The sequence below is a fragment of the Somniosus microcephalus genome, chromosome 4 (genome assembly GCF_052327205.1).
Source record: "Somniosus microcephalus isolate GS21.2 chromosome 4, FLI_Smic_1.0, whole genome shotgun sequence".
NCBI lineage: Eukaryota > Metazoa > Chordata > Chondrichthyes > Squaliformes > Somniosidae > Somniosus > Somniosus microcephalus.
In genome coordinates, this window is record NC_140990.1 from 227,635,454 (window position 1) to 227,662,377 (window position 26,924).

The following is a 26,924-nucleotide window of genomic DNA, read 5'->3' on the forward strand; positions in this document are numbered from 1 at the left end:
GAACGCTTTTTGGATACCGCGGGCGCAATTTTTGTGTCGCCGAAACGTAAATACGCTTATGACGGTTCTGGAATCGTAAGCTTTCTTTTGATGTAACACACGTGTAGGTACGCTCTATAACTTTTGAGTTTATACAATACAGACAGACAGACAGACGGAATGACAGACAGATGTATCCTTTTATATATATAGATTCATTAGAAAAGGGAATAGTGGTGGAGAACTGGCCGACAGTTAATGTGATTCCTATATTTAAAAAGGGAGATAGAACAAGACCAAATACCTTAATATCAGTGGTCGGGAAGATAATGGAATCCTTACTCAAAGATGTAATAGAAAAACTTCTAGAAACTGAAAATATAATAAGAACATAAGAATTAGGAGCAGGAGTAGGCCATATGGCCTTTCGAGCCTGCTCTACCATTCAATAAGATCATGGCTGATCTAATCAATAAAGAAAAAGTCAGCATGGATTTCAAACGGGAAGGTCACGTCTGACTAACCTTATTGAATTCTTTGAAGAAGTAACATAGAGTCATAGAGTTATACAGCACAGAAAGAGACCCTTCGGCCCATCGTGTCTGTGCCGTTCATCAAGCCCTATCTATTCTAATCCCATTTTCCAGCACTTGGTCCGTAACCTTGTATGCTATGGTGTTTCAAGTGCTCATCCAAATGCTTCTTGAATATTGAGGGTTCCTGCCTCTACCACTCATTCAAGCAGTGAGTTCCAGATTCCAAACACCCTCTGGGTGAAAAAGTTTTTCCTCAAATCCCCTCTAAACCTCCTGCCCCTTACCTTGAAACTATGCCCCCTTGTTATTGACCCCTCTACTAAGGGGAAAGGTTCCTTTCTATCTACCCTATCTATGCCCCTCATAATTTTGTACACCTCAATCAGGTGCCGACTCAGCCTTCTCTGCTCTAAGGAAAACAACTCCAGCTTCTCCAGTCTCTCTTCATAGCTGAAACGCTCCAGCCCAGGTAACATTCTGGTGAATCTCCTCTGCACCCTCTCTAATGCAATCACATCCTTCCTATAGTGTGGCAACCAGAACTGCACACAGTATTCCAGCTGTGGCCTAACTAGCGTTTTGTACAGCTCCATCATAACCTACCTGCTCTTATATTCAATGCCTCGGCTAATGAAGGCAAGTATCCCATATGCCTTCTTAACCACCTTATCTACCTGTCCTGCTGCCTTCAGGGATCTATGTACATGCATACCAAGGTCCCTCTGATCCTCTGTCCTTCCTAAGGTCCTACCATTCATTGTGTATTCCCTTGCCTTGTTAGTCCTCCCAAAATGTATCACCTCACACTTTTCAGGGTTAAATTCCATTTGTCACTGTTCTACCCATCTGACCAACCCGTCTATATTATCCTGTAGCCTGAGGCTTCCCTCCTCGCTATTTACCACTCCACCAATTTTCGTGTCATCTGCGAAGTTACTCATCATACCTCCTACATTCATATCTAAATCATTAATGTACACTACAAACAGCAAGGGACCCAGCACTGATCCCTGTGGTACACCACTGGACACAGGCTTCCAGTCACAAAAACAACCTTCGACCATCACCCTCTGCCTCCTGCCACTAAGCCAACTTTGGAACCAATGTGCCAAATTGCCCTGGATCCCATGGCCTCTTACCTTCTTGACCAGTCTCCCATGCGGGACTTTGTCAAAAACCTTACTGAAGTCCATGTTGACTAAATCAACTGCACTACCCTCATCCACACACCTAGTCACCCCCTCAAAAAATTCAATCAAATTGGTTAGACATGATCTCCCCCTGACAAAGCCATGCTGGCTATCCTTGATTAATCCTTGCCTCTCCAAGTGGAGACTAATTCTGTCCCTCAGAATTTTTTCCAATTATTTCCTTACCACTGATGTTAGGCTCACTGGTCTGTAATTCCCTGGTTTATCCCTACTACCCTTCTTGAATAATGGTACTATGTTAGCTGTTCTCCAGTCCTCTGGCACCTCCCCTGTGGCCAGAGAGGTTCTGAAAATTTGTGTCAGAGCCCCTGCAACCTCCCCCCTTGCCTCATGCAGCAGCCTGGGATACATCTTGTCTGGGCCTGGAGATTTATCCACTTTTAAGCCCGCTAAAACCGTTTGTACCTCTTCCCTCTCAATGCTAATTTGTTCAAATATATCACAATCCCCCTGCCTGATTTCTATGCCTACATCGTCCTTCTCCATAGTGAACACAGATGCAAAATATTCATTTAAAACCTCACCTACATCTTTCGGCTCTACACACAGATTGTCACTTTGGTCCCTAATGGGCCCTACTCTTTCCTTGGTTATCCTCTTGGCCTTAATATACTTATAAAACACCTTGGGATTTTCCTTTATTTTGCCCGCCAGTGTTTTTTCATGCCCCCTCTTCGCTCTCCTAATTTCTTTTTTAAGTACCCCCCCTGCACCTTCTATACTCCTCCAGGGCTTCCACTGTTTTTAGTCCTTTGTATCTGCCAAAAGCCTCCCTTTTTTTCCTAACCCATTATTGTATATCCCTTGACATCCAGGGTTCCCTGGACTTGTTGGTCCCACCCTTGACCTTTACGGGAACATGTTGGCACTGTACTCTCTATTTTGTTTCTGAATGACTCCCACTACTCTGATATGGATTTTCCTACAAGTAGCTGATCCCAGTCCACTTTGTCCAGACCCTGCCTTATCATATTAAAATCGGTCTTCCCCCAATTTAGAACCTTTATTTCCGGTCCGTCTTTGTCCTTTTCCATGACTACCTTAAATCTTGCCAAATTATGGTCACTGTCACCCAAATGCTCTCCTACTGACACTTCTACGACTTGCCCGGCTACACTCCCTAGAATTAGGTCCAGTACCGCCCCCTCTCTTGTAGGACTTTCTACATGCTGGCTCAAAAAGCTCTCCTGGATGCACTTTAAGAATTCTGCACCCTCTAAGCCTTTCACACTCTGACTATCCCAGTTAATATTGGGGAAGTTGAAATCCCCTGCTATTATTACCCTATTATTTCTACACTTCTCTGAGATTTGCCTACATATCTGTTCCTCTATCTCCCCCTGACTGTTTGGGGGCATATAGTAAACTCTTAGCAAAGTGCTTGCCCCCTTTTTGTTTTTAAGTTCTATCCATATAGCCTCATTAGAGGAACCTGCTAAGATATCATCCCTCCTTACTGCAGTAATTGACTCCTTGATTAATATTGTGACACCCCCTCCTCTTTTACACCCCCCTCTGTCTCGCCTGAAGATTCTATACCCTGGAATATTGAGCTGCCAGTTCTGCTCCTCCCTCAGCCATGTCTCTGTGATAGCAACAATATCATACTCCCATGTGTTCATCAACACCTTCAATTCATCTGCCTTACTCGTAAGACTCCTTGCATTAAAATAAATGCCATCCAGCCTTGCCATACTCCCTTGTGCTGTTACATATTTACTCTGCCTTCCAGACTGACTTGTTTTTCTCCTCTATATTTGGCTGTGCATCACCCCCTGCTATAGCTCCACTCCGTATCCCATCCCCCTGCCAAGTTAGTTTAAACCCCCCCCCAACAGCACTAGCAAACCTCCCCGCAAGGATGTTGGTCCCGTTCCGGTTCAGGTGCAACCCGTCCGACTTGTACAGGTCCCACCTTCCCCAGAAACAGACCCAGTGATCCAGGAAACTAAAGCCCTCCCTCCAACTCTTTAGCTACGCATTCATCTGCTCTATCCTCCTATTCCTCTACTCACTAGCATGTGGCACCTGGAGTAATCCAGAGATTACAACCTTTGAGGTCCTGCTTTTTAATCTGCTACCTAGCTCCCTAAATTCTTGTTGCAGGACTTCATCCCTCTTTCTACCTATGTCGTTGGTACCAATGTGAACCACGACCTCTGACTGTTCACCCTCCCCCTTCAGAATGCCCTGCAGCCATTCAGTGACATCCTTGACCCTGGCACCAGGGAGGCAACATACCATCCTGGAGTCATGTCTGCGGCCACAGAAACACCTGTCTGCACCCCTCAGTATTGAGTCTCCTACCACTGTTGCCCTTCCATTCTTACTCCTCCCCCCTTGTGCAGCTGAGCCACCCACAGTGCCGTGAACTTGGTTCTGGCTGCACTCCCCAGAGGAACCGTCACTTTCACCGTTTTCCAACACAGAAAAATAGTTGTTGAGTGAGATGTACTCTGGGGCTTTCTTGACTACCTGCCTGCCCCCCTTCTTCTGACTGGTGGTCACCCATTCCCTCACTGACTGCACTTTCTTAAGCTGCAGGGTGACCACATCTAAAAATGTGCTATCCACGTAACTCTCAGCCTCGTGGATACACCGCAGTGCCTCCAGCTGACGCTCGAGCTCCGAAAACCAGATCTCAAATTGGCCAAACCGTTGGCACAAGAAGTGTCTAGAAATTCCCACATGCTGCAGGCCATGCAATGCACGGGACTGAGGTCCCCTGCCATACTTTTAATTTAAAAAACTCTAACCTCAAATTTAACCTCTCGGATTCTCGCTCTCCCAAACTACCTTAACTATGAACTACCTTAAAAGAAATAAACTTAAAATTGAAGAAAAAAAAAGCACTCACCCACTACTCACCAATCAGCTTCTTCCCCTTTCTGTACTGTGACGTCACTCTTGAATTCTGCCGCCGCTCCCGTTACTGCCGCTGCTCAACTGGGCCTGAAAATCACCGACCTACATACAGAGAGGGTAGACAAGGGTAATGTAGTAGACATAATACATTTGGATTTTCAAAAGGCCTTCGATGAGGTACCACATAGTAGACTAATGACCAAAGTCAGAACATGTGGAGTCAGAGGACAAGTAGAAGAAAGGATAGCAATCTGGCTACAAAACAGGAAACAGAGAGTAGGGGTTAAAGATAATTACTCAGACTGGCAAAATGTGGGAAAGGATGTTCCATAGGGAGCGGTGCTGGGACCACTGTTGCTCACAATTTACATAAACAATTTGTACTCAGGAATCAGAAGAACAATTTCAAAATTTATGGTGACCCCAAATTGGGGAGTAAAGTTAATACAGAGGAGGACTGTGACAAAATACAGGATGACATTAATAAACTTGCAGAGGGGGTGTGTAATTGGTAATTTAACTTCAATATAGATAAGTGTGAGGTGGTACATTTTGGTAGGAAGAATAAGGATGGCACATACTCCTTGGAAAATAAGTGTCTAAATGGGGTAGAGGAACAGAGGGATCTGGGGTTATAAATACACAGATCACTAAATGTAGGTTAATAAGGCCATAAAAAAGGAAAACAATGCACTGCGGTTCATTTCTAGAGGGATAAATAGAATGAAGAAAGACTTGCATTTCTATAGCGCCTTTCACGACCACCGAACATCCCAAAGGGCTTTACAGCCAATGAAGTACTTTTTGAAGTGTAGTCACTGTTGTAATGTAGGGACAGAATTGAAAAACAGAGAAGTTATGTTAAATTGTAGAACCTTGGTTGGACCACACTTGGTGTACTGTGAACAATTCTGGTCTCCATATTAAAAAAAGGATATAGAGGCACTGAAGAAGGTACAAAAATGATTTACTAGAATGATACCAGAACTGAGATGTTATACCTGTCAGGAAAGATTGAACACGCTGTGGCTCTTTTCTCCAGGGAAGAGAAGACTGAGGGGTGACCTGATAGAGGTCTTTAAGATTATGAAAGGGTTTGATAGGATAGATGTAGAGAAGATATTTCCACTTGTGGAGGAGACCAAAACTAGGGGCCATCAATATAAGATAGTCACTATTACATCCAATAGGGAATTCAGGAGAAACTTCTTTACCCAGAGAGCAGTTAGAATGTGCAACTCGCTACCACAGGGAGTAGTGGAGGAGAATAGCATAGATGCATTTAAGACTAAATTAGATAAACACATGAGGGAGAATGGGTATGTTGATGGGGTTTGATGAAGAACGGTAGGAGGCTCATGTGGAGCATAAACACCGACATGGACCAGTTGGGCCAAATGGCCTGTTTCTGTGCTGTAAATACTACGTAATATTATGTAATCCATCTACTTAATATTTACTATATATTAGAATCGCTGAGTGTGTACAACATTACATTTCAAAATGCATTGAAAATTCTTACGTCAGGCTCAATCTACAACTCCCACCTGCCACTCCCTCTCCAACCAGCAACTCCCTCTCCGACCTGCAACTCCCTCCCCAATCACTCCCAATGGCCGAACTCCCCCTCCCCAATATCCAAATCCGACCCCCTGTCCACCTTACCTCTGCTCCGCACCCCCCACCGGCTGCCATCCCGCCTGACAACCAGTCAGCCCCTCAATCTGGGTGGCTGCGGCCGGGACACCCATGGAAAATTTTTTAATGAGGTCCTAGTGTTAAATTCAGGTTTCCCAGCTGCTAAACACCCCTCCCCTCCCCCACCGCCCCCGCTCCCGCTCCCTTCCTGCCTCGCAGTTATTATTGGGGCCACTGTTGTCTATGGTGCTCTCTGGTTGACCCTTTTTGAGGACAGTTGAGTGGAATGAAAAATATACCTACTGATATTGAAATTGATTTTAAGCTGTAGATATGAATATATGTATCCACGAATTACAGAAGTGACCTTGTGTCCCTTTGTTCTATCAGTTTCTAACTATTTACAACTCATTTTTGGTCACTCCCATTTGGACAGTGTAGTAACTCGAGAGCCCTTTAAAGTAGTCAGGATTTTTTTATAAGCATTAAACATATCAGACTAACATAAAAGTCACTAAACTGTAAGGAAACTATTACATACTGATGAGTTGGTGCACTATGAGTGATGTATAAGACCCTCCTATTGAGAGTTGTAACAATAGTTATTCTAATTGTAATTCATTTGCACAGTGCCATATCATGTTCTCAGGATGACCCGAAGTACCATACAACCAATGAAGACACTGGGGTAGATTTTCTGCCAAAAAATTAGGTTTTTCTAGTTTGTCCCATGTTTGATTTTGGGCAAAACAGTCATACTGGTTAACAACTGGCAATTGCTGTGCTGTAGTTCAGGGATAGAGTTAATTCATATGCGATTATTCAAAGGAAGCCGAGGAATACAGTCAAAGCATTGCACTTTTTCCTAAAGCCTTAATTTAATTCTTGGAAAACTTTTGATTTATAGGGTGTGCATGGACCACCTGGAGTTGATGGCGTGCCTGGAATTCCTGGAGAACCTGGTCCTCCTGGTCCACCTGGACACCCCACTCATCCTGGCTTTCAAAACGTAAGTACTTTAAAGCATAAACAGTTCCTGCCATTTAGTGGTGGACGTGTTAGCTGGAAATGTTAAAAATAAATCTTGCTTTCCCTTCATTACATTACTTATTCTACTATCCATGTAATTCTTCTGAGAAAAGGCTACAGTATTGGAGGCCTGATTTTCTAACCTACAATGGCTGTGCGAGAGTTTGGGAGGGGTGGAAAAATAATTTTCACCTTCACTGCCTGGACGGTAAACTGGCAGAACAAAACTCCAGTTCTGACAAAAGGTCATCAACCTGAAACGTTATCACTGGGGGGAATTTTGCCAGCCCTGGGGAGGCAGGTTTGGAGGCGGGACTGCCGGGAAAATGGCAGAATCTGGGGGCGGGTGCCCATCCTGCCCCCAACCCTTCTCCGTGTCATCTTCCCAGGAGGCAGGTAACCGACCCGCGCTGGGAGCCACCTCCCCGAGGCGGGAAGGGGATTAGAGCCACTTAACTGCCTGTTAACAGGTAGTTAACAAGCAGTTAAGAGGATTATTCCCATTTTACCACTGCAAGTGTGGGCTTCCTGACATTGGGGAACCACGCCAGGGTCAGTGATGCGAGCAGTGGGTCTGCGGGGGTTGGTGGGGTCGAAAGGTGCGCTGTGGAAGTGATGATGGGTGCAAGTATGGAGAGGTAAGAATGTGAGGTGAGTGTAAAGTGATAGAAAATGTTTACTTACCTTTGTTTCTTCCTGCAGGCTTCAACAGTTGGGGATACGGAGACTCCGGCATCTCACCGGCAGAGATGACAGATGGCTACTGCATTCTCCGATGCAACAGCCATCTGCTCAGCAGATAGGCTTGATGAGTCTTGAATACAAGGACTCACCAAACAACAGATAATGTCAGTGTTTGACAGCTTCACAAAGCTGTCAAACGATGACAATTCATTTGTCAAAAATTTTTGACAGGTGAAACGTCAGACGTTGACATTCTCTGTCAGCGGCTTTCCCTTAATTGGCCTGCTAAACCTGCTGGGCAGGCTTAACAAGATCAATCAAGGGAAAATAGCGTGGGTTGGCCACAAGTCGTTGGAGGCGGGACTAGAGCCCGACAAGTGGGAGTCCCGCCTCCAAAAGCTCCCCATTGGCAAAATCCAGCCCACTGTTTCTCTCTCTACAGCTGCTGCCTGACCTGCTGAGTATTTCCAGCATTTTCTGTTTTTAGAACAGATTTCCTACCCATTATGGAAGTTCCTGATTTTCATTTCCAGGTTCTATAACAGGCGGACAATCCACTCCGCCAGTTTACTACCCAAGTGGTGAAGGTTAAAATTACCCCGGAATCATGGAATCGGCCCTATAGTGATGACTGACCTCACCATTGCGGGGTGGGTGGGGGCGGTGGTGGTGAAGTAAAACTTTTTCTATTCATCTCGAACTAACGTGTTAACATCTGTAATCATACTTTATGGGCTCGAATTTCCAAGCCCCGTGGAGACGGGAGTGGTGGGAAAATTGCAGAATCGGGGGGCACGAACCCCCAACCCACCTCCGTGCCAATGTTCCAGGAGGCGGGTATCCGACCTGTACTGGGAGCCGCCTCCCCGAGGCGGGAAGGGGAATATAGCCACTTAACTGCCTGTTAACTACAGGTAGTTAACAGGCAGTTTTTTGCCTAATCCCTAGTTTTAGCCCTGAAGTGTGGGCTTCCCGACGGCACCGAACCATGCCAAGTTAGCGAGGCGGACCGTCGGTCTGAAGGGGTTGGAGGGGTCGAGATGTCCGTTGTGCAGGTGAGTGATGGGTGCATGTGTGCAGAGGTAAGTGTGTGAGGTAAGTGTAAAGTGTTTTAATAAGTTTTACTTACCTTTACTTTCTCCTGCAGGCTTCCTTCCTTCAGTTCTCAGGAGTCCCTCAGTTCACCGGTACAGAAAGCAGAATGGCCACTGAACTGTCAAAAGCTGCAGCATTCTGCTTTCTGGTCTGGAGAGATCTCTAACTGAGTCTGAGTAGAAGGACTCAAGTTAGCAACATAGAAACATAGAAGATAGGAGCAGGAGTAGGCCATTCGGCCCCTCGAGCCAGCTCTGCCATTCAATGAGATCATGGCTGATCATCCAAATTCAGTACCCTGTCCCTGCCTTCTCTCCATATCCCTTGATCCCTTTAGCCTTAAGAAATATATCTAACTCCTTCTTGAATATATTTAATGAATTGGCCTCTACTGCCTTCTGTGGCAGAGAATTCCACAGGTTCACCACTCTCTGTGTGAAGAAATTCCTCCTCATCTCTGTCCTAAATGGCTTACCCCTTATCCTTAGACTGTGACCACTGGTTCTGGACTCCCCGGCCATCGGGAATATCCTTCCTACATCTAGTCTGTCTAGTCCTGTTAGAATTTTATATGTTTCAATGAGATCCCCTCTCATTCTTCTAAACTCCAGCGAGTATACGCCCAATCGACCTAATCTCTCCTCATACGTCATTCCTGCCATCCCAGGTATCAGCCTGGTGAATCTTCGCTGCACTCCCTCCATGGCAAGAACATCCTTCCTCAGATAAGGCGACCAAAACTGCACACAATACTCAAGATGTGGTCTCACCAAGACCCTGTACAACTGTAGCAAAACATCCTGTACTCGAACCCTCTCACTATGAAGGCCAACATACCATTTGCCTTCTTAACCGCCTGCTGCACCTGCATGCTTACCTTCAGCGACTGGTGCACAAGGACACCCAGGTCTCGTTGCACTTCCCCTTCTCCCAATCTATTGCCATTCAGATAATAATCTGCCTTCCTGTTTTTGACACCAAAGTGGATAACCTCGCATTTATCCACATTATATTGCATCTGCCATGCTTCTGCCCAATCACCCAACCTGTCCAAATCATACTGGAGTTTCTCGACATCCTCCTCACAGCACACATGCCCACCCAGCTTTGTGTCGTCTGCAAACTTGGAGATATTACATCTAGTTCCCTCCTCTAGATCATTAATATATATTGGCCCAGAAATTCAGGTCGGGGACTTCCCGCGGGTGTAATCCCCCGACCTGCACTTACCTTGCGCGTTGGCCGTTGTGCTGTGGGCCCCTGTGGAATTCTGATCCTGGGCCTGCTCCAACTGCCGGCGCGCAGTGCTTGCGTATCCCAGGGGCGCAGTTAGTTTGATGTGTCCCCTGGGATCACGTGGGCCATGGGGAGCCAATCGGAGCAGGGAATGCTCCATTCATAAGTTTGAGAGGAAGAGCTATCAAAACTTAGAAATACTACAGGCCCCAAAACATCACTAAATCTTCAAAAAAATGTTTTAAAAAACATCACATTTTAAAAATAAACTATAAATTACATGAAATAACTATTTTAAACAATAATTTAAATTTTTGAAAAAAATAATTTTATTTTCTAATGGGGCTAAACATAAACTTACCTTTCTTTAAAGTATTTAAAAATAATAAACCTGTGGAAAAAATGTTTTAATTTTAATTAATTCACCACATACCTTGTAAAAAGCAGGCCTTACGCCTGCTTTTTAAATGTGTAACTTCTGGAGACTTACCCTCCCGGGAAAACCTGTAAAAAAAATGTAAGTTCGATGCGCACGCGCAGCCTCTCCCGCGCACGCGTCGACCTCTTAACCCCTGCTTTCAGGGGAACGGATGTGCCGGTTTCCCGTGCATGCGCAGTGCATGCAGGAAACCGGCACTTCCATTGGGCCTACGGGTGAGTACCCCGTGCATACTCACCCGTGGAGACCCGAAGTTCTGGGCTATTGTGAATAGCTGGGGTCCTCGGACCGATTCCTGCGTTACCCCACTAGTCACTGCCTGCCACTCGGAAAAAGACCCATTTATTCCAACTCTTTGCTTTCTGTCTGCCAACCAGTTCTCTATCCAAGTCAATACCTTGCCCCCAATCCCATGTACCTTAACTTTACACGCTAATCTCTTATGCGGGACCTTATCGAAAGCCTTCTGAAAGTCCAAATACACCACATCCACTGGTTCTCCCTTATCTATTTTACCAGTTACCTCCTCAAAAAATTCCAGATTAGTCAAGCACGATTTACCTTTTGTAAATCCATGTTGACTTTGTCCGATCCTGTCACTGTTTTCCAAGTGCTCTGCTATTACATCTTTTATAATGGACTCTAGCAGTTTCCCCACTACCGATGTCAGGCTTACCGGTCTATAATTCCCCGTTTTCTCTCTACCACCTTTTTTGAATAGTGGGGTAACATTAGCTACCCTCCAATCCTTGGGTACTATTCCAGAGTCTACCGAATTTTGAAAGATGACCAGCAATGCATCTACTATTTCTAGGGCCACTTCCTTGAGTACCCCAGGATGTAGATTATCAGGCCCTGGGGATTTATCAGCCTTCAATCCCGTCAATTTCCCCAACACCATTTCCCTACAAATTTTGATTTCTTTCAGTTCCTCCCTCTCATTAGACCCTATGTTCCCCGACATCTCTGGGAGGTTATTTGTGTCCTCCATTGTGAAGACAGAACCAAAGTATGTATTTAATTGGTCTGCCATTTCTGTGTTCCCCATTATAAATTCCCCTTCACAGAGCTGTCAAACACTGATTTTTCATCTGTCAAAAGCTCTTGACAGATCAAATGTCAATCACTGACGTCACCAGTAACCAGGTGTCCCTTAATTGGCCTGCTGAGCCCGCTGGGCGGGCTTAACAAGGTCAATCAAGGGAAAATAACGTGGTTTGGCCACAAGTCGATGGAGGCGGTACTACAACCCAAAAAGTGGGAGTCCCACCTCCAATCTCGTCCCCATTGACAAAATCCAGCCTATGTGTCTATATGTGGCATAAAGATATCAAACAACTAAGGACAATGGTGTGTACTGTTTATCTCAAGTAGGATATTCATAACTCACAAGTGATTCCAGCAGAGTTAGCCTTCTTCCGGAGTGTATTTTATTATTCTCCATTGTCCAGCTGTATTTTCTGTTTACTTATGTGTGCAACAGGTTTAGGCTGACTGTTCTGCTTCCTCTCTTGCAGCAACTATCTCAGATGGCTGGTGGTACTGATGAGAAGTCAGGTTTCCGTGGCCAGTTAGGAATGGTGCCTGGATCTACAGTAAGACAGTTTTTTAAAGTCTCTTGACGCATGTTCAATATATTATAGGACTACTTTAGTTAAGCCACAAAGTGCATTACATAGAATAGATAACATTTGGTAAACCAGAAATATGCAGTAATTAGCTATGGCATTAGAGACAACACCTGTATATCTTATGTTGTATGTATGTATATATGCAGTAAAGTGTGTGTGTGTATATATAAAAGTGTCCAATGTGGGAAATCACTGAAGATTCAAGTATAAGCTCAAATATGCATTGGAACCCTATGACAAAGTTTCAGACCCTTTATGAAATTCATTAGACCTGCAATACATTAACCACAACATAACCCAGTCAGCATGTATTACTGTATACTATATTAATACATGATTTGGTCAAACCTAATACTTGGGTTGGACAGTTATTCAAATCCTGGTAAATATATTTAGACTGGAGAATTGAGAAGTTTGATCAATTGTGGGAAAAAAACTGTAACATTAACATTCGAAGGATGAATTCAAAAATCACAATCATCAATTAAAAAGTTAATACATTTTCGAAACAAATTCACAGGGGGAGAAATTGGGCTCTGTAGCGCCCATTTTCTAGGCACTACGGGGCCTCCTAATACTCAAAAATGGCGTCTGAGATGCGCACGCACACTTACAATGGGAAGTGCGCCAGACGCCATCTTGGTAAAGGAGTTTGCTCGCACACCTAACGACCGCCGACATCGTGCAGAGCAGATTATGACGTCAGTGTGCAATGCTGATTTGTTTGACGTCAGTGCTGCCATTTTCAAACGCCGCGCTCCAGCCCTGTCTTAACCTCGCACAGCTGAACACAACGTTAAACTGCATGAGGGTCCTCCCCACTCCACCAACGCTACTTAAAGGGATCATGAACCACTTACAAGTTAGTTGTTGGATTATTTCTTCTGCCTGCTGGTGCAATTGTATGTGTTTTTGGATCTTGCCTGTAGGGGGTGGTGTGTCGTGCCCAGCCAGCTTCACCTCTGACTGTCCCTTTTGAGCAGTTTGAATCGCTCCCACACTCCTGGGTTCTAGACACCGGACTTAGGTACAGGCGGCGATACAGAAAATCGAGTAGACAAGTGGTTTGGTGCAAGAAAACCAAAATGTTATTAAAAGCAGAATAAAACAATCTTATGAAAATTACTGGTATGAAAAATTACAGGCATAAACAATTACACTTATATGGGAATGGGGAACATACGGCACATCAAGGGAAAAACTACATTAAACAATCCCCTTATCCTTATCCCCCCCCCCCCATACCTAACTAGATTAAGCTATGAGAGGCCAGGAATTCATGCTCACCGATCCCAAAACCTGTTGCTTAAACGGTTGAGTTTTGAGGTCTGCTCCCGCTGTCCTTTGGGGTACCCCATCGCCACATGGTCTCAGGGCGCGGCGCTGAAGTTGTTGATGCGAAGCACCCTCCCTTTTCCTCAGCTACCATCGTTGTCTCGTCGCGATGGGTTTTCTTCTTCTTCTCCCTCGGGCAGTCGGCGGCGGCAATGTTACGGTCGGGGTCGATTGGCGGTCTTTATCGTTTAAAGATTTTGCTACCTATGCTTCGAACGCTAGTTTACTCGTCACGGGCGCTGCCACCCACTCTTCGAATGCCTGCTTATTCGCACTGTTCATGCATGCAATGCCAACTTATTCACCAAACGCCAGCTTATAACTAGGCGTTTGGTTTTTCTCAATGCGTCTTTCGCTGCCCTTCTCTGCTTTTATTGGTTTACCTTCTTCTTCGTCTCGTCTCGTCTGCCCGTTTGTGGCCTGTGTGGTTTTGAACTCAGGTCTCATTCTCCTCCCGCGTTTGGCCCCGGTGTAATGGGCGTCCTTGGTTGTTGAGCGGCGCGGGGAGTGAGAAGAGAGCCCACCACGAGGCCAGGGTGCGAGTACGAGTGGCAGCAGGCCGAGGCCACAAGCAATAGATCAGAGAGTTAAGCGAAGTGCGATTACCACTGATGGGCCTACAATTATACCCGTTCTTCAACTCCTTATCTGTGCACCAAATCAGATCAGTCCCTTTGTCTTACTTTTGGCGGGCTTGTTTAAATGATTACAACCATTTACTTTAACGACTTTTGGAGTGGTTGTCTCCGGGTCTAATGGCCCCGATGTCCTGGTTGTTTGTCATGGATAAGACTTAATTGTCCCCATCCTGACTTGATGGCTACTGTGAGCTGTTACCGATTAAATATGCAGAAACCTAATGCCCTCGATTCTAGGCCCATTCTAGCTTGATCTATTTCAAGTCGAATGAATGCGTATTCTGTGTTTACTGTCTGGCTGGCTCCAGAGAGTCCTTTTTCACAGATTCCTGCATTTTAAGTTTCGTCTCTGGGCCTGCATGTGTGCAGAGCCCTGTTTTAAAATCCTGTCGGTTTGGTCACAAGGCTGCAGAAGCCATTTTGGGTACCCTGTTTTTAATAACTTGTCCAAACAGGGTCCCTTGATCCATAATTTCAGGGAGTGTGGGAATTTTGAGAACCCTAGACTTACACCCCCCCCTGTTGATACTAAACTTGCTTTAAGTATCATCCTGATGAGGTGAGCAAAATTTCCGACCCTCCATAGTCAACCTTCCCCTGTACTTACCTATCTAAGATACCCACGACACATGCATTTCCCATTCTGTAAAAAATGTAGTGTACATAAGCATGCATAGAATAAAATTAGTCATTTACACACATCCAAGCACGGAGGGGGTCCAACGCCCCTGCACCACTTGGTACACATCATCTTTATTACAAACAACACGCTTGAGAATCTTTATTAAAAACAATAAAAGAACATAAAAAAACAACAATCTTTAGTCAACGATACAAACAGCAAATTCAAACAGGTGTATCTCCCTCCACCTTAACATAATGTTCCTTCCAGGTCCTTTGGTTTCGGAATTCTAGTATCTGACCCTTTCCCTTGCACTGAGTGCATACTAGGTACAATACTGTCTCCAACTGGCAAACCACGAGAATGTGGGAAGCCAGTCTGATCCACGAAGGGACCTCCATATTATTGAAAATGTCCCACCAGGGTGGGATCACAATGTCCAATATCTTAGCCCCTATCTCTACTGTTTTCTGCTCCAGAGTGTAAAAATGTTTCTGTGAAACTATAACTGCTTTGAGTATTTTGGTAAGGTGTTCTGGGAGAGGGGGAATTTCATAGCCAAAATGCGCTACATACTTCTGCAGGTTGGTAAAATTCTCCTTTACAGTGAGGTGAACAGTGGAAGGTTCAGGAATGGGGACATTTCGCTCCTGGGCCACTTGAACTTCTGCCTCGGGTTTAAAGCAGAAACTGCTGTCACTTACCAGACACCAGTTATGCTGTCCAAGCTGGTAGTGGGGCGCTCCGGTGGTGACACAATATGTCCCACCTCCTATATATGGTACCTGCGGGGGAACATGGCCTTGTGCCATTGCCTCCATGGTACAATTTATAGGTTTCGCGCCAACAGCTCTGAACCCGCACTGTGGTTTCGAATAGGCGTTCAAGTGCTGGGGACACAGGATTATGTGTGCTCCCCGGCTCTGGCACCCTGAGAGGTCAATACCTGTCATAGCGTGCTCCCACTTTATGATGTAAGGTGGGACCGCTGTGAAACGATGTGCGCACCCCCTTGAATGACTCCAATGTTCTCAACCCTGTATACCGGCGCGGGTTGGGCTGTCCTACCCATGACCGGCATCCTAACTACTATACTCATAATGGTGTGGTTGGACCATCCACAATATACTGGGACTGGGTAGGCTTCAGAAGCTAGCCGGAGTTGGCACGGGCTTAATGCATTCTCAAATGGATGGAGGGCTGCGAGGTGCTTGTTGCTGATCTAGGAGGGGACTAAATCCTGTTATAAATCCTCCAGGTTACTGCGGCCCATGCCCAGCAACCACGCCCCATACAGCACGCACACCTCGTTCTGCGTAGCCTGGTCAGATGCATTTTTGTCCTCCCTTATGAGGGCATTTACAGTCTTCACGTGCTTCTCCAACTCCGCTATAATCTCCTTTAAATGGACCGTCATGGCCTGGTCCTCATGTAACTCCGAGCCCACTACTTTGTTCTCATCCATTAGGATTTTCTTTAACTGTGTTTTTAAACCGTTTATCTGGGTCTGTAATTCTATGTCATCCAAACTGTTGATGACAGAGGACCCGGTCTTAAACGCAGTAAAAACATCATTCCACACTCCCCTTCTTTGTCTCCTTGCATTACCCAAAAACTCATGGTGTGTAGTGTACAGTTCGGTTTTGTCGACATTGGCGAAATCGAACTCGTAAAATTTCCTAAACATTTCCTTTAATAGGGCCTGGTATAGCTGCTCTGTCTCTTTGGGGCACCACTCCGGTAAGTGTACCTCAGTGAGATTTAAAATCATGGAGGCTACCGCGTAGTATACCCCCTGGTACAGCACCTGATCCATAGGCACTAGTACCAGCCCATTCCCTGGTCCCTTGGTGGTGGCGGGGCACCCCTCCCTGTGTGTCTTTGCTGCTTGGGTCGTGGGCAGGGGCTTTTGGGGGCGTGTCACAAGTTCAGTGGCATTCACTGGGATCGGGGAGTATGGGACCGCACACGCCTTCAGGCTGGTATCCCACTTCATCCCTTCCCCGGCGTTTTGCCACTGCCGGTGGAAAATGATGGATATGCCTGTGGGGCAGAACTTCTCTGACCCCCACATACAGACATAAATTCCTTGATCCGGTTCCCACCATTTGTCCCAGCACACACTTAATCCCCCCGTGAGTCCCTGTAATTGTCCGGTGGGTATTGTTCCCCAATCGTTCCCACTCGACTGCGAGGTTTCCCATATCCTTGCTCAGTTTTCTGAGCCACCACCACCTATCCAAAGGAATCTGTCCCTTGCATGTTAAACATACACGTTTCCCTACAGTGATGCTAACCCTTGTGGTAATGACCTGTACCCTGGGGCACAGGAGGGAGGCCTCCCCGTACGTGAACCCAGTCTGGCTGGAGTACTGAGACGAACTGGACCCCAGCCACCCTGGCAACCTTCCCTCGTGGACATAGACGGCAGTCTCCTCCACATCCCGTTCGCCGCTTCCGTCAGTCACTATCGGTGCTCCATCTCCTGAGCACCCATAGATGTGGGATTCCTCCACATCACCTCTCTTTCCAATGCTCAGTCCTATCAGGGCGAGTAGGATCACGCCCCTCTTCATCCCGAAAGTCCTTCTGCAACAGATACAAAAACATACAGCCAGGTCCCCAAGAGATTCTTTGGCTTGGGTGAAGCCTAGTCGGGTCTCGTGACCTCGACTCAAATACACACACTCTTAGCAGGTTACTACTTAATTAAAACTACCCATCACCTTACTTAACTTAAGCTAAACACCCAAACTTAAGCTAAATACCTAAACTTAAATTACCTAAACTATATACATCCGCCGCCCGTCTCCGGGCGGCCAGCCTAATTCCTGTTTGGGCTGCGGCACACCGCTCCCTTCGGCGTGACCGCACTGTCCTGCACTTCCGGTCCCTCGCAGCCTGTGGCTGCCGGCTGGGGACCTCTGTCCTTGGACTTACCCCTGACTCGGGAGGCTGCCCCTTTGAAATGGGGAGCCGGTGACCAGGGTTTCCTTGGCTGGGGCGTCTGTGGGGACCTTCTAGGGACCTTGGCTGGTGGGGCTTTAACGCGAACCGTCATCCCCTCCGGTGCGGTCTGTGGGCTTACCACTGCCACTGGCCGGGAATCTTCTTCCTCGGGCTTTACCTCTCCCGAACCTGGGCTAGGGGCAGGTAACTCTTCGCAGCCTGTTGCTGCAGGCTGAGAGTCTCCACCCCCAGGTCCCAAACCTGGGTCCGGGGCGGGGTCTTCGCCCTCAGGTCCCTCCTCCTCTAAACCTGGGTCACGGGCGGGGTCTTCGCCCTCGGGTCCCTCCTCATCTGGAGCCCAGAAGAGTGGGGGAGTGTCCCAATCGGTGAGCGGGATGGCCCCTCCCCTTAAGCAAGCCACAGCGCTTGCCTGTGCAGTCTGTGAACTCGCTCCTGCTGCAGGCTGAGGATTTCTATCCTCAGACCCTACCCCAACTGGCTGTGTTCTCTTTTTGGGTCTAAACAGTTAATATAACTGTTAATATGCTGGTTAATATAACTAGCAGCCTGTTTCAAATCTTTCCTTACCGGGATGGCCTTACAGACGGGATCTTGGGCTTGGACCTGATTTAGATCCGGGGCCAAAGCTACCCCGTGTGCCTCCCGTGTCCCGGACTGCGGCTACCGGGCCTGCTCTACAGGGATCCCAGAACTCTCCTTCCCTGGCCCCCTGCTCGGCCACCTCATTGGTCCTTTCGTTACCCTCCCACGTGGTAGGGAGGGATCCTAAAACTATGGCCAGAAGTTTGGCCATTTCCCCAGCCTGCTCGTTCCCTGTGGCTCCCATTGGGCTAAATGGGACCTCGTTAGACCTGGGTGAATTGGTCGGGTCTTCCGAATGGACCACTGTGCAGGAAGCTCCAGTGTCCACCGAATATCTCCCCTGCACCGTTTCCACCCGCATCTTAACACAGGGCCTGCTCCCCTCATCGTTTTCAAGGGGACACAGGTCGACAGGCTGCGCTGGTTCTAGTCAGGGCCATGGGTTGGACGGGGCTGAGGAGGTCAGCGCACCTGTAGTGGCTGCTACCCTCCCCTGGCCAGTCAATATGGACCTCATGACGTCCAACACTGACTCGACCACAGCGGGAGGGATTCCTGCCTCTGCCTTTTGGGCTGGGGCTGTGGAATTCTTCCTCTTGTCTTTCCAAGGGTTTTTGCACTCCTTCCGCCAATGACCGTCCTTCCCACACCCGTAACAATTCGTCTTTGGGTTGGGGGGGTTATTCCCTTCCTGATGCCACTCTTTCCTACTCGGTCCGGGTCTTGCCTCATGCACCTTCCCCTTGGGTGGGTGTGCATCGGTTCCCCTACCGTTCTTATAGGCTAGGGTCAACTGTCTGATCACCGTAAGTTCGGTGGTCTGGGGATTCTTAGGGTCGAACCAGACTTCCGCCTTGGCCCGGACCTGTGGCAAGCTGTTTGCCACCAGGCATCGGAGCCAATGAGCCAGTGGATCCCCGTTTAGGAACACCCGGTTAGGTGTCCCCAGACAGGCACTCCAGTACACCGGCCATAACCTGTCCGCGAAGGCTTGCGGGGTTTCTCCTGCAAGCTACACCGTCTTCTCCACACGGGAGAAAGGACTTCCCTCATTCATCCCCATGGCCTCCAGAACTTCATCCCTGAGCGCCTCATACCCACTCTGCCACTTCTTACACTCATCAGAGAGGGATTGGAGGAGCCTGCTCTCCAGGCAGAATAGCAGCATTTTGGCCTGCTCAGCGCCATCGCAGTCGTTGACGCTGGCTGCCTGCTCTACTTCCCTGAAGTGGATCGAGGGGTCCCCTTTTTTGGAGAGCTTTGGGATATGGTTCACCATAGCCCTAAGCTGTTGGGTGCTATAGGGTAATACAAACTGGTTTTGGAGGGGTCCCTCATCGTCGCCATTGACGGGTGGGCCGAATCTCCGGTGCCGGGCTGGGCACGTCGGTCCCGGCTCCGACCTTTCTGGTGGGGGTTGCTGCACCTCTGCTCCCACCTCTGGCTCCACCCCCCCTTGCTGCCAGACCTCGCTAAAACCTGGCGCTACGGGTGGTGGTCGTGAGACCTCCTGTTCCTCAACTGGGTCGTCCCTGGGCACTACCAGTGATGTTTGAACTGTTCTCCCCTCACTCCCCATAAAATCTGCCTGGCCTGCCTTCAGGCTTATGAGGCACACCATGCATTTTGCCTTCCTCAAGGCCAGGCTCAGATTTTCTATCTGTTTCTTGCAGGGGCCATGATCTGCATCTTCAAACCCCTGTTCACTCGCTAGCTTGTAAGCTGCCTTTACCTCCTTTACTTTCTCCTCCTGTTCTCTAACTTGCCTTGCTAGGCGGGCGTTCTTTTCCCACAACCTTAACTCGTTACCCTTGGCTTCGGTGACTTGGCACTGTAGGTATTCCAACTGGGCCTTATGTTCTCCCATTAAATGCAACCTCTCCTGATTCAGGGCCTGCAATGCTACCAGTAACTTCTCCCCTGCTAGAGCCTTATCCTGGATCTCCAGGGCTGACTCCTTTAACTCGGCTGCCTGTGCTGCAACGAGCCTGTCCAAAAGCTGGACCTGCTTTTTGAAACACATCAGCCAGACTGCCTTCTCTAAGGACTTCTTGTGTTCCCTCCCCTCTGTCCACTTAGCTGCTGCATCTACCGGATGCCCAGCCCTTAACAGAGTGGTGATCCACTTCTTTGTGATATTCACCTTGCTAAACACAATCAGAAATCCTTTCCTCCATTACGGTTTGCTCATCCGAACTATTGTCTACTGTATCGCAACCCTGTCGCCGGAGTCCTGCTGCGGTCGCCATTTCTGTAGGGGGTGGTGTGTTGTGCCCAGCCAACTTCGCCTCTGACTGTCCCTTTTGAGCGGTTTGAATCACTCCCACACCCCTGGGTTCTAGACACTGGACTTAGGTACAGGCGGCGATACAGAAAATCGAGTAGACAAGTGGTTTGGTGCAAGAAAACCAAAATTTTATTAAATGCAGAATAAAACAATCTTATGAAAATTACTGGTATGAAAAATTACAGGCATAAACAATTACACTTATATGGGAATGGGGAACACATGGCACATCGAGGGAAAAACAACTACATTAAACAATCCCCTTATCCTTATCCCACCCCCCCCATACCTAACTAGATTAAGCTATGAGGGGCCAGGAATTCATGCTCACCGATCCCAAAACCTGTTGCTTAAACGGTTGAGTTTTGTGGTCCGCTCCCACTGTCCTTTGGGATACCCCGTCACCACGTGGTGTCAGGGCGCGGCGCTGAAGTTGTTGATGCAAAGCACCCTCCCTTTTCCTCAGCTACCGTCATCGTCTCGACGCGATGGGTTTTCTTCTTCTTCTCCCTCGGGCGGTTGTCGGCAGTAATGTTGCGGTCGGGGTCGATTCGCAGTCTTTATCGTCTAAAAGATTTTGCTACCCATGCTTCGAGCGTTAGTTTACTCGTCACGGGTGCTGCCACCCACTCTTTGAATGCCTGCTTATTCGCACTGTTCATGCATGCAATGCCAACTTATTCACCAAACGCCAGCTTATAACTAGGCGTTTGGTTTTTCCCAATGTGTCTTTTGCTGCCCTTCTCTGCTTTTATTGGTTTACCTTCTTCTTCGTCTCATCTCGTCTGCCCGTTTGTGGCCTGTGTGGTTTTGAACTCGGGTCTCGTTCTCCTCCTGCGTTTGGCCCCGGTGTAATGGGCGTCCTTGGTTGTTGAGCGGCGCGGGGAGTGAGGAGAGAGCCCGCCACGAGGCCAGGGCATGAGTATGAGCGGCAGCAGGCCGAGGCCACAAGCAATAGATCAGAGAGCTAAGCAAAGCGCGATTACCACTGATGGACCTACAATTATACCCATTCTTCAACTCCTTATCTGTGCGCCAAATCAGGTCAGTCCCTTTGTCTTACTTTTGGCGGGCTTGTTTAAATGATTACAACCATTTACTTTAACGACTTTTGGAGTGGTTGTCTCCGGGTCTAATGGCCCCGATGTCCTGGTTGTTTGTCATGGATACGACTTAATTGTTCCCATCCTGACTTGATGGCTACTGTGAGCTGTTACCGATGAAATATGCAGAAACCTAATGGCCTTGATTCTAGGCCCATTCTAGCTTGATCTATTTCAAGTCGAATGAATGCGTATTCTGTGTTTACTTTGTCTGGCTGGCTCCAGGGAGTCCTTTTTCACAGGTTCCTGCATTTTAAGTTTCGTCTCCGGGCCTGCCTGTCTGCAGAGCCCCGTTTTAAAATCCTGTCGGTTTGGTCGTGAGGCTGCAGAAGCCATTTTGGGTACCCTGTTTTTAATAACTTGTCCAAACAGGGTCCCTTGATCCATAATTTCAGGGAGTGTGGGAATTTTGAGAACCCTAGACTTACATGCCTATACTTTCCTAAAGTTTTAGTAGTCTACAGGGAGTGGTCTGGCTGGTGCTGAAGTATTTTTTGTTGATTTAAAAAATTGTGCCTAAACCAGTTGCTTCCAGACATGGGTGGCCTGATAGGCCTTCCGCTTGGAATTGAGCATGACTGGGAGAATGAAGAGAGGCCACACAGAGCAGGACAAGCTGCTAGAAGAGGGAGGAGAAGGAGGGGGAGAAGGGCCCTCAACAGAAGGCCATTTCCGCTGACGGTCTTTAGGGGGCAAATTTCGTACCTTACCTTCAGCAACGACCAATGCTTGAGACGTATTCGCATCACAAAAAAAGGCAGTGGCTGAAATCTGACAACTGCTGCAGTCACAGGCCAAGGACCGCATGGCCTGTGGCTGTCAATGTGACCATGGCTCTTTAATGCAACTGACTCCTTCCAGGCTGCTTCTGGAGATATAAACAACATCTCACAGTTTACAGTACACTGCTGCATAATGGAGGTCACTGAAGCTCTCTATACACAGAGAAACAGTTTCATTTCATTCCCTCTTGCCAGAGACAAGGAGGAGTGAGCACAAAGCTTTGCATGGTTTTCAGCCTTCCCCATGGTGCAGGGCGCCATTGACTGCATGCACATTGCCTTGTGTGTACCTCACGTGAACTCGGCCATTTTCATGAACCGAAAGGGATTCCATTCCCTCAATATGCAGCTGGTGTGTGACCACAGGCAGTGCATCATACAGGTGAATGCCCGTTATCCTGGCAGCAGTCACGATTCCTTCATTCTGCTGCAGTCCTCTGCGCCATTGATGTTTGACACTACACGGCAAGTCAAAGGCTGACTACCGGGCAACAAGGGTTATCTACTCATGACATGGCTCATGAATCTGGTTCAGAACCCACTCACACATGTACAGCAGGCCTACAATGAGAGCTATGCTGCCACAAGGAACATTATAGAGCACACCACTGGCATTTTCAAGCAACTCTTCCGCACTCTGGAGGAGCCCTGCAGCACTCAGCTGAATGGGTATCAAGATTTGTGGTGGTCTGCTGCATACTGCACAACCTTGGACATTATGAGGGAACAGCCCTTGTCACCTCCGATCAGGCTGAGGAACAGGAGCATGAGGAGGAGGAGGAGGAGTAAGTGCAATAGGATGTGGAGGAACAGGAAGAGGAAGGGAGGCTACAACATACACAGTCCCTTTCTGCCCAAGCTCTACGTGATGAAATAACTAATGAGCGATACCAGTAACCTCAACCTCACCTCTCCATTTACCAACAGTCCCACACTGCTTACTTTTTCTCTATCACTGACTATTACATCATCCTCTTTCCAGCACAAAAAAACCACCCAAAAATGCACATTCCAATCCAAATTTAATCATGATATGATGCACACAAAAATAAACGAATCACCCCTGTGCATTCCCTTCGTGCCTGTCTTCCGAGTGCCTTTGACTCTCCTAGTGCTCCTATGCAGTGTTACCCCAATGGCTGAACATGGGTGGTGGAAGGCTGCTGCGTTTCAATTGAGAAGACTGCAGATGGCCTTGGAGGATGACCTCGAGCAGCTCTGGGCCTAGAAGGCGCGGGTTCAGACTGCACCATCTCGGCCTGGGCTGCAGCAGTCTGGGCTGGCTGCCTGACAGGCAATAGCAAGGGCACTGGTGGAGTGGCAGGGGTAGGAGCATGAATGCTGTTACACTGAGAGAAAAGCAGGTTTGTGCTCCATGGAGCCACTGCGACTCTCCCGCGGTGGTGCCTCAGCAATCCGACTGCTCTGTTGGAGGACAGATTGATGGACTGCTGTGATGCCCTGTGTTAAGTCTGTGTGTTCCAGTTGTATTAAGATTAATTACTGACACAGACTACAAGAATAAAGTTCAACAGGTCTTTACTAGTTGGAGGTCAGGACTATACTAAATACAATATCACTACACAGTACTTATATACCGGTGGTCACCACCGGTATTACGTATACAGCAGCCAGAGAAAGTAGTACATCTCTTAAGGTGGAACAGGCTTAAGTTCTCTTAAGGTGGAACAGGTTACATACACCACAATCCTCCCTTTTTAGCTTAACAGTCATATCCCCATTTATCATAACATATATACATATATAACTTCAGGTATAAACAGTTCAAAGGTTCAGTCTCTCAGGAGGCCTTCTGATTCGGTTTGGATAACGCCTTTCAGTGGTCTCTGATTCTTGTTGCTGAGGTGACTCTTCTGGTTGGTTTCCTATGTATTGGACGTCATCATCAGGTACAGTCCCTGCCGAGGTAGATGCTTCAGGTTCATTAACATCTTCCACAGTTGTCTCTGTCGCAACCATGGGTTCGACCCTTGCTCTTGATTCTACCAGTTCACAGAAATCACAGAAACCCCACAGTGCAGATAGAGGCCATTTCGGCCCATCGAGCCTGCACCGACACATATCCCACCAGATCCCCGTAACCCCTACACCGACACAAATCCCACCCTATCCCCGTAACCCCACGTATTTAATCCCACTAACACTAAGGGTCAATTTATCATAGCTAATCAACCTAACCCGCACATCTTTGGACTGTGGGAGGAAACAGGAGCACCCGGAGGAAACCCACGCAAACACGGGGAGAATGTGCAAACTCCACACAGACACAAGGTGGACAATTTCCTAATGGCAGTTGAGCCGCATGACGCCTTATCACATTGTTACCAATATCTACTGTGTACATCAGAGGTCCTTGTCTGGCCCGAATTGTTCCGGACTGCCATTTTTCGTTTCCATAGCCCCTTGCCAACACTGGTTGTCCTACGTCGAAACTTCGAGTGGACTTGTTATTAATATGCCGGAACTGTTTGTTTTCCACTTCCCTCCGCACATTTGGTTTTAACAAGTCCAACCTGGACCGCAACCTCCTGTTATAAAACATCATGGCAGGACTTTGGTTAGTCACTGCATGAGCGGCGTTTCGATATGCCATTAGGAAATTGTCCACCTTGTGTTGTAACGGAATCTGATCATCGTTCATGGCCTTTATTGCCTTTTTGAATGTTTGGACAAATCTCTTGGCCAACCCGTTTGTCGCCGGATGATATGGGGCAGAGGTATAATGTTTCACCCCATTCTTCTTTAAGAATTTTTGGAATTCTTCCGACATGAACTGTGGTCCGTTGTCCGAACATATCTGTTCTGGCAATCCGTTCCTTGCGAATATTGTTCTTAACACCGCAATTGTCTTTTCTGAAGTAGTGGTATTCATCTTGATCACTTCTGGCCATTTGGAATGTGCGTCCACCGCAATTAGGAACATGGAGTCCATGAATGGACCAGCAAATTCAATATGTACGCGTTGCCATGGGGCTGAAGGCCATTCCCATGGGTGTAGCGGTGCGATCGGAGGTGCATTTTGCACTTTTTGGCACCTAGCGCAGCTTTTTGTCAACTCCTCTATCTGTTGGTCAATGCCCGGCCACCATACATAAGCCCTAGCAAGACTTTTCATCTTAACTCCCCCCAGATGACCTTCATGCAGTTCCTTTAGAACTCTTTCCCGTAACTTGGGAGGAATAATCACTCTTGTCCCGTACATCAAAGTACCATGGCAGACGGACAGCTGGTCTCGCCTTGCCGAGAATGCCGGTAACAGAGGATCACCATGTGTTGGCCATCCTTTCACTGTCACCTCGTAAACTCGGGACAGTGTCGGGTCGTTCCTGGTTTCTCTTTCAATACTTGCATTGGTGACTGGTAAACACTCGATGATGGTCGAATGAAATAACTCAACAGGGTCAACTTTCATCGTCTCTTCTGCTTCAGGTAGTGGCAGGCGCGACAGCCCATCAGCATTGCCATGCTGCTTTGTACCTTTGAATTCTATTTGATATTGATGTGCCCCTAGGAAAAGGGACCATCTCTGGAGTCGCTGTGCTGTCATCACCGAAACACCCTTCTTAGGGTTAAAAATGGATACCAACGGCTGATGGTCTGTCAGAAGTGTGAATTTTTGGCCCTGCAGGTAATGATTAAACTTCTTCACTCCCCATACAAGGCTGAGAGCCTCCCTATCGATCTGCGCATAGTTGCGCTCAGCGGAGGTCAATGATCTGGATGCAAACGCGACTGGCCTTTCCGTGCCATTTGGCAACTTGTGTGAGAGTACTGCCCCAATACCATATGGAGAAGCATCACAAGCCAACCGAATAGGCAGTGTCGGGTTGAAGTGAGCCAACACTTCCTCTGAGGTGATCAATTCTTTGCTTTTGCGAAATGCCTTCTTACAGTTTTCGCTCCATTCCCATGGTACCCCCTTCTGTAAAAGAGCGTTCAGCGGGTGCAGTACCGTGGATAGATTCGGTAGAAACTTATGGTAATAGTTAATCAATCCCAGAAACGACCTCAACTGAGAGACATTATCCGGAGTGGGAGCCTTTACAACTGCCTCTATCTTGTCAGGAGACTTATGAAGCCCCTCCCGGTCAATGACATGACCACAGTACGAGATCCGCTTCTGAAAGAACTCACATTTCTGCCGATTAACTCTAAGTCCATACTCTTTCAGTCTGTTGAGCACCAGTTCCAAGTTTGCGAGGTGTTCTTCATCACCATCACCTGTAATCAGAATATCGTCC

At 47.5% G+C, this 26,924-nt stretch overlaps 1 protein-coding gene across 1 annotated transcript in view; it reads left to right on the forward strand.

The window, feature by feature from the left end:
* LOC147120251 (uncharacterized) overlaps positions 1-26,924 on the forward strand; it is a 368,220-nt gene that overhangs the window by 197,943 nt on the left and 143,353 nt on the right. The window contains exons 7-8 of the mRNA XM_085985896.1: positions 7,137-7,238; positions 12,230-12,307. Coding sequence (XP_085842022.1) covers positions 7,137-7,238; positions 12,230-12,307 — 180 coding nt within the window. The remainder of the gene's footprint in view (positions 1-7,136; positions 7,239-12,229; positions 12,308-26,924) is intronic.